At 44.9% G+C, this 16,692-nt stretch overlaps 1 protein-coding gene across 1 annotated transcript; it reads right to left on the bottom strand.

Moving 5' to 3' along the window:
- Positions 1-8,311: 8,311 nt before the first annotated feature.
- Positions 8,312-16,692, bottom strand: rasip1 (Ras interacting protein 1). The gene is made up of 16 exons (XM_026185564.1): positions 16,382-16,692; positions 15,587-15,708; positions 14,890-15,341; positions 14,450-14,716; positions 14,099-14,340; positions 13,855-14,019; positions 13,121-13,325; positions 12,576-12,874; positions 12,309-12,470; positions 11,345-11,385; positions 10,912-11,066; positions 10,649-10,761; positions 9,557-9,851; positions 9,186-9,349; positions 8,957-9,098; positions 8,312-8,854 (listed from the first exon to the last, which is right to left on the bottom strand). The coding sequence occupies exons 2-16, from the start codon at positions 15,706-15,708 to the stop codon at positions 8,676-8,678; spliced, it is 3,003 nt and encodes a 1,000-aa protein (XP_026041349.1). The 5' UTR covers positions 16,382-16,692; the 3' UTR covers positions 8,312-8,675.

Here is a 16,692-nt window from a genome sequence, read left to right on the forward strand (position 1 = left end):
GCTCTTGCGCTTTTTTAAAAACAGCTATCAGACAGAAGGGGCTTCTTTCAAGTCCCCACATCTCTGTGCCACTGGCAAGCTCTTATTTGAGAAAACTCCCTGCAGACGCGATTTACAAATTACGCGTGTCAATTGCTCTCTTCCTTTTCCATTCGAGCAGCCCACTCAAGACAGATATGGCTGTTGTGCATCTACTGCTTTGCCTTTTTTATTCGCCCATTAAAGGAGCATATTAACCAGCATCATTATGGCAGGTTTCCTCCGCTGGCTTAGTTCACAGAGCCGTGCAAAAGGGCAGGATGCAGTGATGAAAGGGAGAGCATGAAGCAGACGTCTCTCCCTGGCAGAAAGTTGGGGAGCCAGAACGTTTAAATCAACTCTCTATTAAGCACACTTTTACAAGGGTCATTTTGTTTGGAAACTAAACTCTATGGTATGTGACAAAACACAGTGTATGTGTGTGTATGTGCATGTATGTGTAGCGGGCAGACTCAACCGAAACCCTCTCCCTCGCTGACTCTGTGTTGCTCACCTGCTCACGTTCACCACCTCCCCAGCTCTCTCTCACTGCTTCCAAGCATTTATGCGTCTGCCAGTGAGGAAATCGCGAGCTGAAGGAACAGGTCACAGAAGGAGTATGAGAAGGAGAAGACGAGGGGCGGGAGGGGTGGTGGGGTGTACAGCAGGAAGTAAGCAACCCACGCACAAGGAACTTTTTACTGTGCAAACACTCTTTCCATCTACCCTGCTTGCTTCCTTCATCTCAGACTGGTGTTAATACACTGGAGAGCCCAGGCCTGTCTCAGAGCTCCCGCTTTCTCCTCCGGTTCTCCCTCCCGCTCCTCTCACTCTCATTCTCAGTCGCCTTAAACATTCTTTCCTCTCCTGTCATGGTGTGTCCTGTCTGCGTCCCGCTCTCTCCTCATCTCTTCCTCCCCTCAAAGTGCTTCCCCTCAGCTCCCCCTCGCTTTCTCTTTCACTCACTCGCTACCTTCCCCTTCACCTCTGATCTCCCTGTTTTCTATGACAGTGCAGAGAAAGATCCGTGAAATAGTGCTCGAGCAAATTTTTATTCACCAGCCCGACATATCACTCCACCGCTGACTCCATGCAGAGGTTTGTTTGTTTTGTTTTTTTCAAGTAAAGGAATAAAAAGAGGGGAGTGAAAGTGAAGCTCCTATTTTTGGTGCATTCCTTGGTGCTTGCAGAGTAGTTACCCCAGAGACCTTACTTGTGCATTCGCTGTCTCTTTGTCAGGATTGCACCACTTCTGTGGTGAGTTACTACATCTATGTGAGATGTGTACTCAATCAAAGCTGACCACTACTTACCGGCGCGCAGTGCGTCTGCGTCAGTCACACATTCAGCCTGTCGTCGTGTTATTCTACCGAAGCTGAGAGCTGCTGACAAACACACAGGGGAAACTGGGAAGGGTGTAAGTGAATGTGCGGTGGTGGGGGAGCGGGGGGCAGCAGAGGTTGCTGAGACGATGGGGAAAGAGTGAGGGGCGCAAGCAGACAAAAGCAAGAGGACTTGCGTGACGTCACAGTTTACCCTAGAGAGCAACTTTGTCAACGTGACATGACCTTAGTCACACTGGGGGAGGCGGGAGGATGCCCTTTTGCAGACAGATGGACACCTACATACACATTGACACATATGCTTACGTCTGTTCACACCAGCATTTAAAACTATTTATAGGCCACTATCCCCTTTAACCTGACAAGGTCCGGCTGTTTCTCTGAATGCTGACGCATTTCAGGTCCCTTCATCACTTGCCATTCATTAAATTAACGCTCATTACACACTGACAATCGTAAATCAACCTCCCACAACAATGATAGCAGATAACACAACTTATAAGAGAGCACATGGGCAGCTCGTTCTCCTGAACACTTCCTGTGCGTCAGCCATAGAGAGTGTGTAAATTTCATCATAAATGAGAGCAAACACAGGAAAGGAAGTTTCATATCCGCATGTTGTCAATGTTTATGTTTTGAAGCAGAGTACGTAAAGGGATTGGGAGCCGAGGACAACTGGTTTAGAGAGTATATTTGAAAATGTCTGGAAATCAAGAAAGACTTCTCTCCACATTCAGTAGGCTGCGCTTTGACCGCACAGGGAGGGGAGGTGGACCTCAAGTTCACTGAAATGTCAACTTTGGTTTGAAGTGACTTTGACTAAAAGCAGTGCAAACACAGCACAGAAGATACACTGTCGTCCGTCTTAGATTCAAATTTCAGCGGTTGTTGTGTTGCTGTTTGTTTTTCTTCTCTTTTCTTTTTTTGTGTATTCTCCAAGGAACAAAAACATTTACTGTAAATGTTTATTTAAAATGTGAACTGTCTATCCCCCATACTTCTTGGACATGCTATCTTATCTCTGGAATAGTGAGAGTAAGATATGGAAGTAATGTGTTTGCGTGCATTCTTCTTAACCACCCTTATCATTATCTCCAGCTGACAAGTTTGACGGCCATCTTTTCCTTGCACATCTGCACATCCTTGTCACAGCCCCCGGTGTCTCTCGAGTTTTATTTTCTTGACCTTTGTTCATCGTGGGAATGCAAAAAAAAATAAATAAATAAAAAGCTCAGTTTAGGATGCAGTTTGAGAACCATTTGTTTCATTGAGGTCTATGACTAAGAGGAACGACATGAAAGTTATTCTAATCTCTCTATAATTATTCAGACTGTTTATGTGCACTTTGACCCCCCTGCTGTTTCCAATTACCCATAAACTGCTCTTTCGGGAGACATTTAAATGCCTTGCATGTCTCCTTTTTTTCAATAACATTTTCTGAGTCAAGGACTTAGAAATGAAAGCTATCCAGAATTTTCTATTTTTGGCACAGAGTTCACACACATTGACAGCAGCCCCCCTCCACCACCACTACCCACCGCTTCATTCTTTTTATGTCACCTCCTTCTCCTCATCCTCTTTCTGTTCATCAATCACACTGTCCATCCTCATCAAAAGCAAACCCCTGGATGTACGAATGATGTTAGTTTGCATCAGCGCCTGCCTTGCATTGCTGACACCCTTGCGGCTGGCTGGACCTCCAGCAGTGCCAGGAAGTATGCTAAGAATGCAAGGAATGGCCCAGTGAACGATAAGTAGGAAATTCCCTGCAGTAGACTGGACTAAATGCCCAAAAGCAACCGGGGGCAAGGACATTCATCTGGGATAATAAATGACGATAAAAGGTGGGATTGGAAAAGACGGAAGAAGGAAATCTAGACTGACGTAGGTCTAGGCTATGACTCTAAAACTGTGAACAAAGGCAGTGGCTTTATTAGGAGGCCGAGAGAGAGGATGAAGAAAAGGATGGGGCCATGACACACATAAAGAGACAAGAAAGGGACAGGAGGGGTTGGGATGACTGGATCGAGATAGGTGGGACACTAATAGGGAAAAGAGCAAATTAACAGAGGAAGAGGTGGATTTGAAAAAACAAAGTGGTACCATGGAAAAGAATGACTGAATAAAGATAGCAACTACAAAGACGTAAATCACTCTATCGTTCATTGAAAGGGTGCTGAACGAGATCGAGAGCTGGCTGTGGGGCAGGAAGAGGGCGTTCAGATAGAGGCATGTCACAGGAAAGATAAAGCTCTTTAATCAGCCCTGATTGGGTGACTGTGACTGGGAAGAGGACACACACCTCACAGACCGATTTCTTGCTGGTGAACCCTTCGGTTTGACTGACACCGCCTCTGTATGACTCACTCACCTGACTTTTTCTTGCCATCTCCCACGCAGTGGCATGTGCAGAGGCTTTCAAACATGGTTTAAACAGCGAGCGCAACATTGCCAAACCCTGATCCAGATTAGCCTCCCGTCTGTAGTGACCTACTAAATGCGACTTTACATCAGCTTCTTCTAACGAGCCTACACCCCTTTTGTCTGGCTGCTGTTTTTCTGAACAGCCAGGTGGTAATTGTTTTGAGTTGCCAAATTGCGACTGGAGGGATTAGATTACCTACCACCGGGGTAGTACCCCCCTCCTTGTTTCCCCATTTTCCCCGGATTACATCAGAACAGAAGCACCTTCATTTGTGAGTAAGCACATACCTCACAGATGCACGGGAGGCCAAAAACATGTCAGATGTGTTAGAATACAAAGGAGATAATGGGATATATGAAACAGGGCAGGAAGTGTAAACAGCCCTTCCTGTGTATGTTTTTTTTATTCAACTCAATGGAAAGATAAGAGATGTAGAAGATGGTTGATGGGGATCTAGTTTCTGTTCATGCATGCTAGTGTGTGCCTGTATATGTGCTTCTGCATGTTTGCTTATTGTTCCTATCTGGCCTAAACCCAGTCTTTTCTGTATTCAGATCATAAATAACAACCTAGAAGGAAATGAAACATTAAAAAACTCCCAAGGGTGTCTTATCTTGTATGACATTGATTCATTCCTGTAATATCATGATCATAGCATAGACCTTGGCCAGATATAATAACAAAATTGAGACAGATAAACAATATTCTCAGCCACAATCTGGGCTTTCTCTTTCAAAAGCTATGTATTAATTAATCTTCAAAGTAAGAAGCATTCTTGCTTGACAAAGCAGGTCATTTAAATTGGCAGTCAGAAAATACTTTCCTAGACCAGGTCAACATTGTAAAGCTTAATGGAGACACAGTAAGTAAAGACCAAGATGAGATGAGATGAGAGCCAATACATGAGACTCCATTTGTACTTTATGGTGTGGTTGTGCAGGGTTGGGATTGGATCCAGTGAACGTGGACAGTTATGCTTTTCTCTCGTATGTTTAGTTCAAAACCTCATAAAATGACTCGGTGCGGTTCTCTGGCTTTTCGACCCATCTGAAACAGCTGACACAAGGCTGATAAGTGGGTGTGTGAGTTTTGAGGTGAAGCAGTGAAAGGCTCAGGCAGACAAGGAGGAGTTTTTCTTTTCTTTTTCTCATTAACTCCATTAAAAAGAACCCCTGGGAAGTTTGGACGACTGACAGCTGAGGTGGAGCCTGCGGCAACCAAGCAGGAGGGAGAGTGTTTTCATGTGTTTATGTGTGTGTTTTCCTTCACTCCTGGGACTTATATATATACATACATATATGTGGCTGCAGGTCTGTCTCTCAGGCCCTGAGCTGAGTGTGATGGGGGTTCACTCAGGGGTATAAGACCAGGCCTGGGGACGACCTGTGGAACACCCTCATTATCCTCCAGGCAGCGATGCTTTTGAGGTGTGGTCCCCCCGCCACCCTTCACCCCCAATGTGCCGAATCAGTGGAAGGCAGAAACCCAGAGAGTATCCCTGACACTAATATGGAAAAAAGCCTGTTTGGAGTGAATATAAGGGCAAATATTATTCTTCCTGAGCGTAACCACGGCGAGCACCTCTGACCTGGCAGTGAAAGTGCTGAAACAAAAAGCCCAAAGACTTTTTCTGCTCCATCAAAGCAGCGCTACATAAAATAAACATGGCCATCAGATTACCACGCTGAACACGGGGCCGCGTTAGCCCGCGCCGGCCGCCCTGCCGCCCAACCCCATGGCTCTATGGGAGTTAAGTGTGGGGTCCGCTCAGTCAACACCATGACGCAAAATGGAACAAGCCTCTGACAGAAGCCCCAGGCTGGTGGAATAAGGCCCCTGCCCACAGGCCCCCTGGCCCGGGAGAAACATACTGAATAAGAACGAAAGCGAGAGAGAGAAGCAGGAAAACAGAAGGAAAGAAGAAAGGAGAAGGGAAGAGGTAGATGAGGGCATTTTGGTAAAGAGGAAAACACCACCAATTCCAAATTTGTACCTCTCTCTCAAATTGAACAGCACGTGCATGAAGGCAAAAGCTGCTTGAGAGAACCAGCAGCAGCAGCCTAGGACAGACAGCCGCCAGTGGAGAGAAGGCCGCGGCAGGGCAGGACAGGGCAGGGTAAGATACAGTGGTTGGTGGTGGTGGTTGTAGCTGCCAGAGAGACTGTGAGGCTTACCTGGCTAGTCCTACTAACAGTGGACAGCCTCAGCTCGGTGGATCTGACCTCACAGGGGTTCCTTTATATCACGGCCTATGCCTGTGTGCATTTGTGTGTAGGTGCATGCATGCATGCACCAAAAAAAAGAAAGAAGAAGAAGTTTATGTGTTTATGTGAGGAGTTCACGTTTGGGTGATGTAACTAGGAGAAAACAAATCTGTCCCTTGAGCTTTTCTCTTGGCCTTGTAATCACCCCACTGAGGCTCTGCTGTCTGGTTCATCATCAGTCTCCCCATCACCAACCTCAGCTTCAGCCTGTCGTCTGTCTGCGTCTCACAGATGTCCCTCCAAGCATCCCTGACCTTCTCCTCAGTTATCTCAAACCCCACACAGATTCTTACATCCCCCAGTCTGTCTTTTTTGTTGTCTCTGACAGGGACATGCACATTATTCCACTTTCAGCTGACTTCACGCTACAACTACCTTTAGTTTGCACTTGAACCTCACAAGTCTCATTTCTTTGTCCTATATGAGTGATCCAGTAGTCAGCATTTTCTGCCCTTTTTGCCTGACATATGACCTGCAAAACCTTCTTATACTGTAGGTTTTAGGATGACGCAAGGCTCAGGTAAAGTGCTACCAGATCGCAAATAGATACTGACGCTGTGCCATGTTGTAGCTGTTAGCGTTAAGTGTGAGAGCCACAGGCTTTTTCACTCCTGTGTGTACAACAATGAGCACAATCACTGTGGTCCACTGGGCCTCACACCAGCAGCATTGCGTTACCACCCGTGCCTCCCTACTGTTCTCCTTTTCTTTTCATCCTTCCCTCCTTTTCTCCTCTGACTCAGCCGTTTTGTAGGAAACTCCGTCCCTTTGAAGAAGGGAAGTATCTTTCATTACTCGACAGCAGGGAGAGAGAAAGAGATGATAGGGACGGAATAACTGCCCCATTGTCTTCACCCCCTCCCTCCATCCACCAATGATAATTGTGTCGGGCTAATTACAGAGAGCTGCAACAACAGGTGTGGGGCTGTGCACCTGGGTAAAGAAGTGTACTTAGTCCTTGTGTGTGTGTCAGACAGAAAAAAAGAAAAAAAAAGAAAAGAGTTGTGCGTCTCTGTGTGACTACGCAATTCTGGGAGAAAGTGGGGCTGACATGCACAGTTTGTTAGTGATTGAGATCACAGAAAACCTTGTGTGTGTCACATCCTTACAAAACCTCACTTGTTAGTGATAGTACTCAGACACTGGTCACCGCATTGTATCACAGACTACTGTATTATCACACAATGAGCACGGACCTATACCAGTCTGTCTTCCATCTGTGTTTAATTATAAAGCTACAAACTACATCTGTATGGCATTACTGGAAAGTTTAAATTAGCACACAACGCAGTCTCACTCTCACTCATACGCCACATTGAATTTCAAATGAGAGTGATTACAATCACCTAATTGATGAATTTAACCACAGGGGGCCTCTCCTCATGATTCATAATCTATAACTGGTCTATTTCAGTGGCATGTTTTTCAGTGTCGGCACAGTAAGAAAGCGGGGGAACAGAACCAGTGGCAACAGTAATGATGTAAGCAGGGGTCTCCCACGGGACTGATGTGTTTTTGGAAATTCTTTGGCTTTTTACCGTAAAGGAACTCATCTAAGAAGCTGACCGGAAGAAAGGAAGCCATTTGGATGGACGCCAAAGGAGGAGCGTGATAACTTTCTCTGAGACGTCACAGAGCTTCATACTCAAAATAAAGAAAGTTGGGAACTGTTTTCTAAAGACGTTTGGCTGACCCCGCAGTTAAATTGACTGGATATTGCCAAACTGGAACAGACGCACTTTCAAGTTACTCACTCTCAATGATGATATCACCTGTCTGCTGTCTACTCACGAGAACTTCTTGCTGTTTTGTGCTTAATGAGCTGGACTTTTTCTTCAGGGACCCAGGGGGATCGCACCACATTAATGAAAAAGGAAACCCTACACACCAGGAGTGAAAACTCACTCCTGCTTTTAAGTAACCAGCTTTGGCCTTTACAACAGCTCACCTTGGTAAAGGTAACCTTTGTGTGCGATGATCACAGTCTCATTTGCTCGCTGAGTCATGACCCCTGCGTAAAATGATGCCATTATTACAGGAAATGAGAATGTGCTTTGGATCAGTCGATAATGCAGTTGTACGGTCACCTCCTTAGTCAGGCAGTTCTACCTGCAGACTCATCGGTTAACCTACAAGTGGAGTGAGTCCTGCATCGCCACCTTGTGGAATGTTTCTTTGGTGTAGAAGCAAAGGTGTGTGCCAAGCCCCAGGGGCCCCGCTGTGGGAAACAAGCTTGTCAAAGACCATGCGGAAACTGTAAGTCTTTTAGGCTTGAATTCAGCATTTTATTAAAAACAAGTAGTTTGAAAACATACACAGAAGCCAAGGAAAACAGCCACGTAAAGCACAACACTATGTTACCTAACAGACATGGGGTTTTGCTCCTTGCTTTCAAACAAATCCTATAAAGGCATGACAGAGCTAGTACATTTATTTAGCTAGACAATATCTAAGTGAATAAATGAGATGATATGAAGTGTGAGGAAAACCAACAACCAGCCAATAAAAATACAGAAAGCATGTCCAGTTTGCATTATTTTCTGGTGTCCAGTTTGATGTTTTTGGTGATATCCTTTTTTTTTTTACTTCTATGAGACATTAATACAGAGACATATAAGGGCTTCCTCAGAGCCGAGTCCTCTGATTGGCTGGGAGCTCATCCTGGTCGAGTCCCCACAAGAAGGTGCGGAGACGTGTAACTTCTTTTTGTAGCTCAGGGCTTGGGATTGGCTGGGAGAGGTCAAGGCGTGGTGTCTCATTTGGCAGGATAAGAGGAGGATGGTCCAAAAAGCTCTCAAAGATGTCTGAAAAATGAGAAAAGGTTGAGAAACAGTTTACTTGACATATAATGCCACTATTCATTATAGTTATTAAATGTTCAATCATAAGCCCTTTTGATTTATTACCTCCACTGAGTTCAGTGCCTGGCGGAGGGGCCCAGGATGCTGGTGGAGCTCTGCTGGGTCCCAGCTTGTAATGGGTGAGCAGGTGGTGCAACTGAGAAGGACTTAACAAAGCATGTTCTTCCTGTAGACTGGCCCAGGATGACTTGGAGATAAGAAGTTAATGGAGGAGATGTTAGATGGCATTCTAGGAGAGGGCTCAAAGGGCATGTTGTACATGCAGCTGTGTTACCTGGATGAGTCGAGTCTTGGGAATACACAGGAAGTTGACTGTGACTGACAGTTTCTTCATAAACTCTGAGGCGATGTCTCCTAATCCTGCACCCTGTAGCCAGTCCAGAACCAGGTCTAGGTTTGTTCGGATCTGTACTGCTCTGGACCATGAAAACAGTCCGTCTGAAAAGAGGGGGAGAGGATGTTGGAGAAAACAGAAAAAACATTTGAAAAAAGCTAATTTTGTTTGTTTTATCAGGAGTAAAGCAGTGAGTCTTCCTTTTATCCAAAAGGTCACTTTTATCATCTCTAGCTTCAGTTTTTACAAAGTGATACCGTATTTATTGCTGAATTAACCACACAGGATTTCTTTGCCCCGTGCCTTCTCACCTCTCTCCAGCAAAGTATTGAGCAAGGAGGTATTGGTGAAGAAGAAGAGGTAGCCGAAGGTTTGCGAGGTGAGCGGTGGGGAAAGACATGCCTCCCGTGACAGCATCAGGGAACAGCGATACACTTCCACAAGTCCAGCAACCTTGGGCGGCAAGGTGGACACATCATCTACCTCTTCTTCTCCTCCTCTTTTCTCTTCTCCCTCTGCAGCCTGAGCTCCATCCTTCTCTTTCTCCTTCTCCTCGCTGGAAAATGGGTTGGTGTCCAGAAGGGCTGGAAGAAGGGAGTACAGTGTCTTTGTGGACAGAAAGAGAAAAAAAAGTAAGTTCATTTTTATATTAAAAATATTATAAAAATCCGGAAATGATGGATGTTGAATGGACAGTATAAACTGGAATGAATTAAGTGGAAGAAGATGTTAAGATGATTTGTAGCAACACTTGAAGTGATGGCTATCACAATAGTTTGTACAGGTCCAGATCTCTGACCTTGGTGACTTTTCCTCTAGCGCCATCATCAGGTTAAGCTTTTAATCTTGTGCTCATAAGCAAATGCACAACTATACAACACTAATGACACTTCTGTTAAACTCACTTTCACTTTGTGCTAAATCATAGATTGGATCATGCTGGGACTCTTAGTGAAGATGACTAACATGCTAAAAATTACACCATCAACATGCTTGCATCGGCTTTCTGGACATGTTATCCTCTAGTATTGCTATTTCCATGTCAGTATGTTCCAATTCAATACAGGTTTTCCACACAAAGCCAAAAAAGTATGATTTCACAAATGAGTACATCCTAAGTATGGTCTCAGAATGCAATGCACAAAGGGACTGGAGGAGCTGCATGCAGCTGGAGAAAATTAAAATCAATTGTGGGTGGTGGTGAGCTTGTTCCAGAAAGGAACAGTTTTTATGTCTTAAGAAAGTAATTTGTGCTGTCTCTCGGTGAGGTTAAATAGAAGTGGCTATCCGGAGTTACAGTTTAAAAGGGCATGCAACATTACACATAAAATGGTAACGTTGATTTGAAGCCAAAGCACATCGGAGTATGTGGACCGCTGTATCTGGCTTTTTTTCCACTTTACCTTGGTAAGGTGATACACACACTGCTGGAAGGTGTGCATAATGACATCATCCAGCTGTGCCAGAGCTTCTGAGCAGGTGTCCATATCAGCTGTCAAAACTGGATCCCCAGGGGCTTCAAAGAAACAATCATTATGATCAATTCCAGGCTCAGTGTCAGCTTTGATTTCTCTGTTTAGCTTTGCCAAATTCCTGTGCCAGCTTATACGTTTGATCTTCTAAAGGTCCCCCCCCCACCCTTCTGTTGTTTTCCAGTTATTCTCACCTTCAAACTCCCACTCTTTCTCCATCACTTCTACTTTAACCTGGAAGAAGTTGAGGAGCTCCGTGGCATTTGACATCCAGAACATGAGAGGTCGAAGGTCAGATGACAGTTTCTGGACGTTTGGCGTGCTTATCTCTCCTTCTTGCTCTGTTGAACTGGACAACACATTTAAGTAATTCCAAAGTTATGTTTGCTATCAAGTATTGTGAACATTCCCCTGTCAGGTTTGTGTTTGTGCACTAAAAGCAAAACGCTCCATACTGAAGTAAAAATAGACTGAGTTATTATTATCTAGCTATATTCGAGACAATGCTTCCATCATACCACAAAAATTTACCAAAGACATAACAGCACAGGCACAAATGTATCATGAATCACTCAGCTGGAAATCTCTAAACAGAGGAAACATTACGTAGAACATAAATATTCTTACTTTTGCGTGGGATGCTTATCCCCAAATTCCTTAATGTTATCCTGCAAAGATAGTTGGAAACAGAAGAGACGAGACTTAGTGTGGGGGTGGAGGAGGGGGAGTGGAGTCTAGCCCTGCAGCCTGGACAGTTAGAGCAGATTTTCCAGCGGGAGGGAAGTGACATCAGCCCATCCTCACTCCTGCTCACAAGCCAGTAGGCCACAATGAAGGGCATATGTCTGTCTGCTGGTTTTTCTGTCTGACTTAATGTGGCATTCTCAATCTGCCTACCTGAGGTTTATCTGCCAGACTTGTTTAAGTGTGGTCACGACCATACTGTCATTAAATATAAAAAACTTAACATTTGTTCCATAGATGAGCCACTCTCTGACTTCCTCCAACATATTATTAATTCACACGTCACAGATATGATTATATATGTTGTATTTTTTTAATTACACAAGCAGCATGACCCTTTGGAAAGCAATGTCTCCCAGTTGGTCCATTAATTTTGTCCAAGTTATCTTAACAGCTGGTGAATTGATGGCCTTGAGCTTTGGTCTAGAGACTCATGGTCCCCAGTGGATGAATCCTTCTGAATTTGCTGATCCTTTGAATGTTTTATTGACACTAAGACGGAAAATGGAAAGACTGGAACGATAAATTGAATTCAGGTGCGCAAAGTAGGTTTGAAATAGTAATAAGTAATTTATTTCAGTGGGCAACAGATATAAAAGAATACACCAACATGAATCAGCTCGCACCTTCTTTTCACTGGGAGGCTGAGATTGTTGTGTTTTAGTGACATATTTTGACACCCATCTCCTGACTTTTTATGTAATGCCATTTAAAGTTTTAATTTTGTCCAATACTTTGGTTTATGACCAGCAAATGCTAAATTGAGGATTGCAAAAACAAGATGTGAACAAGTAACAATACCAAACATGACATCAAGCTATTGTTTTTGTTTGTTTGTGTTACTTACCCACACAATTTCTTTTATTAGATTGGCTGACTTGAGCAATATCTGTGGTAGGAGAGCAGGGTCCAGGTGTTTGGAGGCATGATCTATCATGATTGACAGGAGATAAGCAGGAGCTAAAGGCCCGCCTCCAGAGTCTGGAGAGGAATTTCTGGAGATGATCTCCTATGAGAAAAGTAAAGGATCAACACATATATGTATAAATAAAAGTTTATTTCGACTAGATAACTACAGTCAGACTATAAGAAGTCTGCTATCTTCCCTTCTTACCTGTAACAAGGAATCGGCGTGACGAGAATGGAATTTCAACACGGCCTCAGTGGAGCCCAGGTACTGCCTCAGAGCTTCCTGTCTGTCCACCAACCCTGAAGGGCAGCAGGTGGTGGAGGCATCAGTCTGCCATGGCAAGGTCAGTGCCAGCGGTGGAGGCGGAGTCACACGAGGGTCACGATACAAGAAAAGAAAGTGGTTCCCCAGACCAATCACATCGCCCGGCTTTAGGACCGTCTCCCTGTAAAGGGCCACTCCATTGTGTGTAACTGCACCTCCTCTGAAAGGTCGCATCAGGGCTGGGATAAAATTCACAAAATATTATTGAGTTTAAATTTACCCACCAGTTTATGACAGTCATGTCAAGGTAAATTATTCCCTCTGAACTAGCATTTGACAAAAATGGAGAGGAAGAATCCTCTTTTAACAGGAATAACATTGAGAACAATGATGTCCTACTTTGGATGAACAATCTACCTTCTCTAGTTTTGTATTTTCTGCAAGAGAGTGCAGCAAGATTCTAACGATGATCTGTGCCGGTGTACCTTGTCCAGTGGGTGTCTCTGGAACAGCGGAGTCTCTCCGGACTAGTAAGTGTCTAGCCAAAAGGTCAGGAGCAGACAGGAACGTGTCCACCTTCAGCGGCCTCTTCCCCTTCCTCTCTCTTTCTCTATCCTTCTCTCTCTCCCTTATTGTGGGTTTCCTTCCAAACACATGCATATGTCCCGACATGATGTACAAAACAAAATCCTACACAAAACACACAGTGGATCAGTGAGTCAGGGAGGTCTGTTATCTTTTAAGTGTTATGGTTTATATCAATCTTCTATCAGATGTTAAGCCAAACAGAAGGCAGTTGATAAGGAATGAAGTGTGTCACAGTTTGTTACAATGGAGACCTGTGTGAGGTCATTGTGTGAGATGAAGTGATGTACACAGGGGGGTTTTGTGCATTTGATGGATACATTTTCTGGCATTGTGCTGCTCAGAGGCTGTTTTGTGCTGGGTGGTGAATGGGAGAAGCGTGTAGAGGGATGGAAACCCTGATGGTATGTGGCGATTACAGACATGCAGGTATGATGTAATGCACAGGGTGCGTGCACGCGTGTGCACAACTCCACTACAGCCATGCCTGCGCTTTTGCTAATGCGCACATGAGAGCGCATGTCAACGAGTACGTTGCTGTTTATGTGTGTTTATGTGTTTACATGATGTACGTGTGCGTGGGTGTTGTTTGCGAGAATTTGTATGGGCGATACCATCTGTCAGCATGTCTTGCCTTGCTCTGATCGTAACCCTGCAGCAACAGGAAGTAAGGCCGGTCTGTAGGTGGAAGGATCAGACTTTGTGACATCACTTCCAGGTCACAGCTGGAATAATCCTTCTCATCCTCTGCCGGCTGGTTTGTCCATCCAACCTTCCCTTCAGCTTTCGACGCCCTGATCTGCAGAAATGGTTTATGATGGTTAGAAGACCGAACGTGTGGTCAGTTCAGCTTCTACTTACTGCAGCCTTCTCTTTACCTCTCCTGGCTGTGGGTTGATCATGCTCACAATGTTCTTCCTGTCATGCACCCCTGCGCTGTTGTTAGGCCGGTTTCCAGAACCGCGGGGGTCGTTGCTGACGTGATTGCCTTGGCGACGTCGCAGACTGAGGTTCATGTCGCTGATGCTCCTCCTCAGCTCTGTGTTCCTTCCACGGTGACCCCGTTCGCCCTCCTCTGCTCCGCTACCTGATGACATCCTGCTCCGCCGCCAGCGCACACCTGTTGCCCAGACAACCCAAGTATCAATCAGCTTTGCCCTGTGCTGTGCATAAATGGTCAATTTTTTCTTTTCTTGCCACTGTACCTATCTGCTGCATCTCATACGTACCTTGGTAGTTCTCTCCCTCCCTCTCACGCTCCTTCTCCTTCTCCCTCTCTAACTCTTCTCTCTCATAGTCTTCCTTCCTTTGGATTTCAAAGCGCCGCTCAAATCCATCCTTAGGCCGCCACATGTCCACTAACAACAAAGGACATTCCCACGGGGCAACGCTTCTCCGGCACTCTGTCTCCCATTTGATAGCTCCATCTGGCTGCTGGATGGGCTTTCCAATGACATCACACAATAGGAAGTCTTCAGGGCTGTGTTTCTGGAGAACTAGAAAGTAATGGAGGAAAGGGGGAATGAGGGGGAGGGTAATTATTTTTCCATAACACTGCTATTTATGTTTATATAAAGTCATTCCCAATTGGTAAAAAATTTTTAAGCAAACAATTCCTAGTCATGGATCGCAGCAGAGGTCCAAATGAGCCAAAATTTCCCTTTCATACCTGCGTCATCTGTCTCCTCCCGCTCTCTTTCAGTGTAGCGAGTGATGACCTGGGCAATGAGTTGCCTAGCTGTGGAGTGTATGTTGGCCAGCAGGGAGCGATAATTGGCTCCACTGGAGAGTGCATCTCCATAGATTTTGATCAGGCCTGGGGCAGAGGAAGAAGCAGGGGGCAAGTAGTGGTGGGAGGAGGGGGCTGCCGAATGAGCCCAAACTTCTCTCTCCTTCTCTCCCACTGCCCGGTCCCGGTCACTGTTGGAACGCCCCCGTAAGAAGAGATGGGAAAGGCGCTTAGCACGGGACTGGGGTGCAGCAGGCCGCGGCCTGAGGAAGGCCGGGGAAGGAGATGGGGATGGGGTAGGGGAAGCCAGCGAGGGGGTGGAGTTAGAAAGGGAAGAGGAAGGAGCAGAGGGGGCCTCGTGGAGAGAGGCTGCGTCAGAGCTGGTAGTCGACCTGGAAACAACAGAGGAGGGAAGACAGATGGAGGAGAGAGGAAGCAGAAAGGAAGGGACAAGTCAGCTGTGAGTTATGACTGACAAACAACAAGGACTAAAATAAATGGAAGACATGAATACAAATGACAGTGGAAGTGAGATAAGATAAGATCAATACACAAACTAATTCTACATGCAGGACACAAGTTGGAACAAAACTAAAGATTAATTTTAAAAAAGCGAATTAAAGAAGTTTAGACCAACTTGACAGAGAGCGCGCTGGGCCAACGACCACCAAGCTTTGCAAAGTGTTTCCTGGGGGAGTTGATCCACAAACCCACTGGGAAATGGAGTTTTCTGAATCGAGGACTGCCAGATCCCTCCATCTGACCGAGAAGAATTCAGATATTAAAGGGCAATTCTCTCTAAAATCAACTTAATAACTCATCTTTTTATAAGATATATAAACATTAGGTTTCCCTTAATAATATTTCTCTGCACCATACCAAAGGCTGTGTGTCACCAGTGCCAGGATATAAACAATATAACAATAGAATGATGTCAACCTTCAAAAATATCAACAGGATACCTACAGCAGGTTGTCAACATGGTAAAAACAAATGAAAAGACATTAGCCCTCCCTACAGCCCCTGAAAATCCCAGTGTGTTTTCCTATCCTCAAACAGGAAGTGTGTTTTGTAGGACTCAGGTCCAGCTGTCGCAGTGACAGGGAAAAACCCACTCCAAAGGTCACTGCCTGTCCAATTCTCTGTAACACTTCTATTTAACCTACCATCACAATTTAGGATAACATGTTTTCTTTTAGCTACGATTAGAATTTTGAGATAAAGGCTAGTACTATGTTGAAAATGAGTTCCTTTTTAAAGTTGTTCCCTCAGACACGCCATTTCTCGACATGCGTCCACACCTAAAATCTGTTATTGGTATTCTAGGCAGAAAGGCCTCCTCTCCTAGAAAACCATGTTGGGATATTTTCACAGAATTCTAAATACTACAAGAAAGAAATTACTCAAATTATTTGGTTTTGAACAAACTTACCCACAGTTACTTCAAATCCTTTTTATAGTGTGTTTTGATTATCCTTTGCCACCAAAATGCCAATGCGCAGCTCAAAGTACCCTAAAAAATGTGCGCTCGTCCTTCTCCTCAGGATGAAAATCCATTTTCTAAAGGCCTCGGCTCCTTAAAAATGGACAAAGGTATCTTTAATTCTAATAATTCTTTTTTCTTCTGTTAAAGAAAATGCCCCTTTACATTAGTTTTTTACTCTAAGTGGCTGCTACCTCCCTCTCTGGCTCTCGGGCGCTCTGGGTCTATAGATAGAGAAACCAACCCATTGTTCTAAGTGA

Source organism: Astatotilapia calliptera, chromosome 11 (genome assembly GCF_900246225.1).
Source record: "Astatotilapia calliptera chromosome 11, fAstCal1.2, whole genome shotgun sequence".
Lineage (NCBI taxonomy): Eukaryota > Metazoa > Chordata > Actinopteri > Cichliformes > Cichlidae > Astatotilapia > Astatotilapia calliptera.

Bases quoted from the DNA above. Each gene is read 5' to 3' on its own strand.
- rasip1 (XM_026185564.1), bottom strand. From the start codon at position 15,708: ATGGAGGGATCTGGCAGTCCTCGATTCAGAAAACTCCATTTCCCAGTG. The intron at 14,341-14,449 runs GTACGTATGAGA...TCTGGGCAACAG, and splicing joins GGAGGGAGAGAACTACCAAG to GTGTGCGCTGGCGGCGGAGC. The intron at 8,855-8,956 runs GTAATAAATCAA...CTCATTTTTCAG, and splicing joins AGGCACTGAACTCAGTGGAG to ACATCTTTGAGAGCTTTTTG.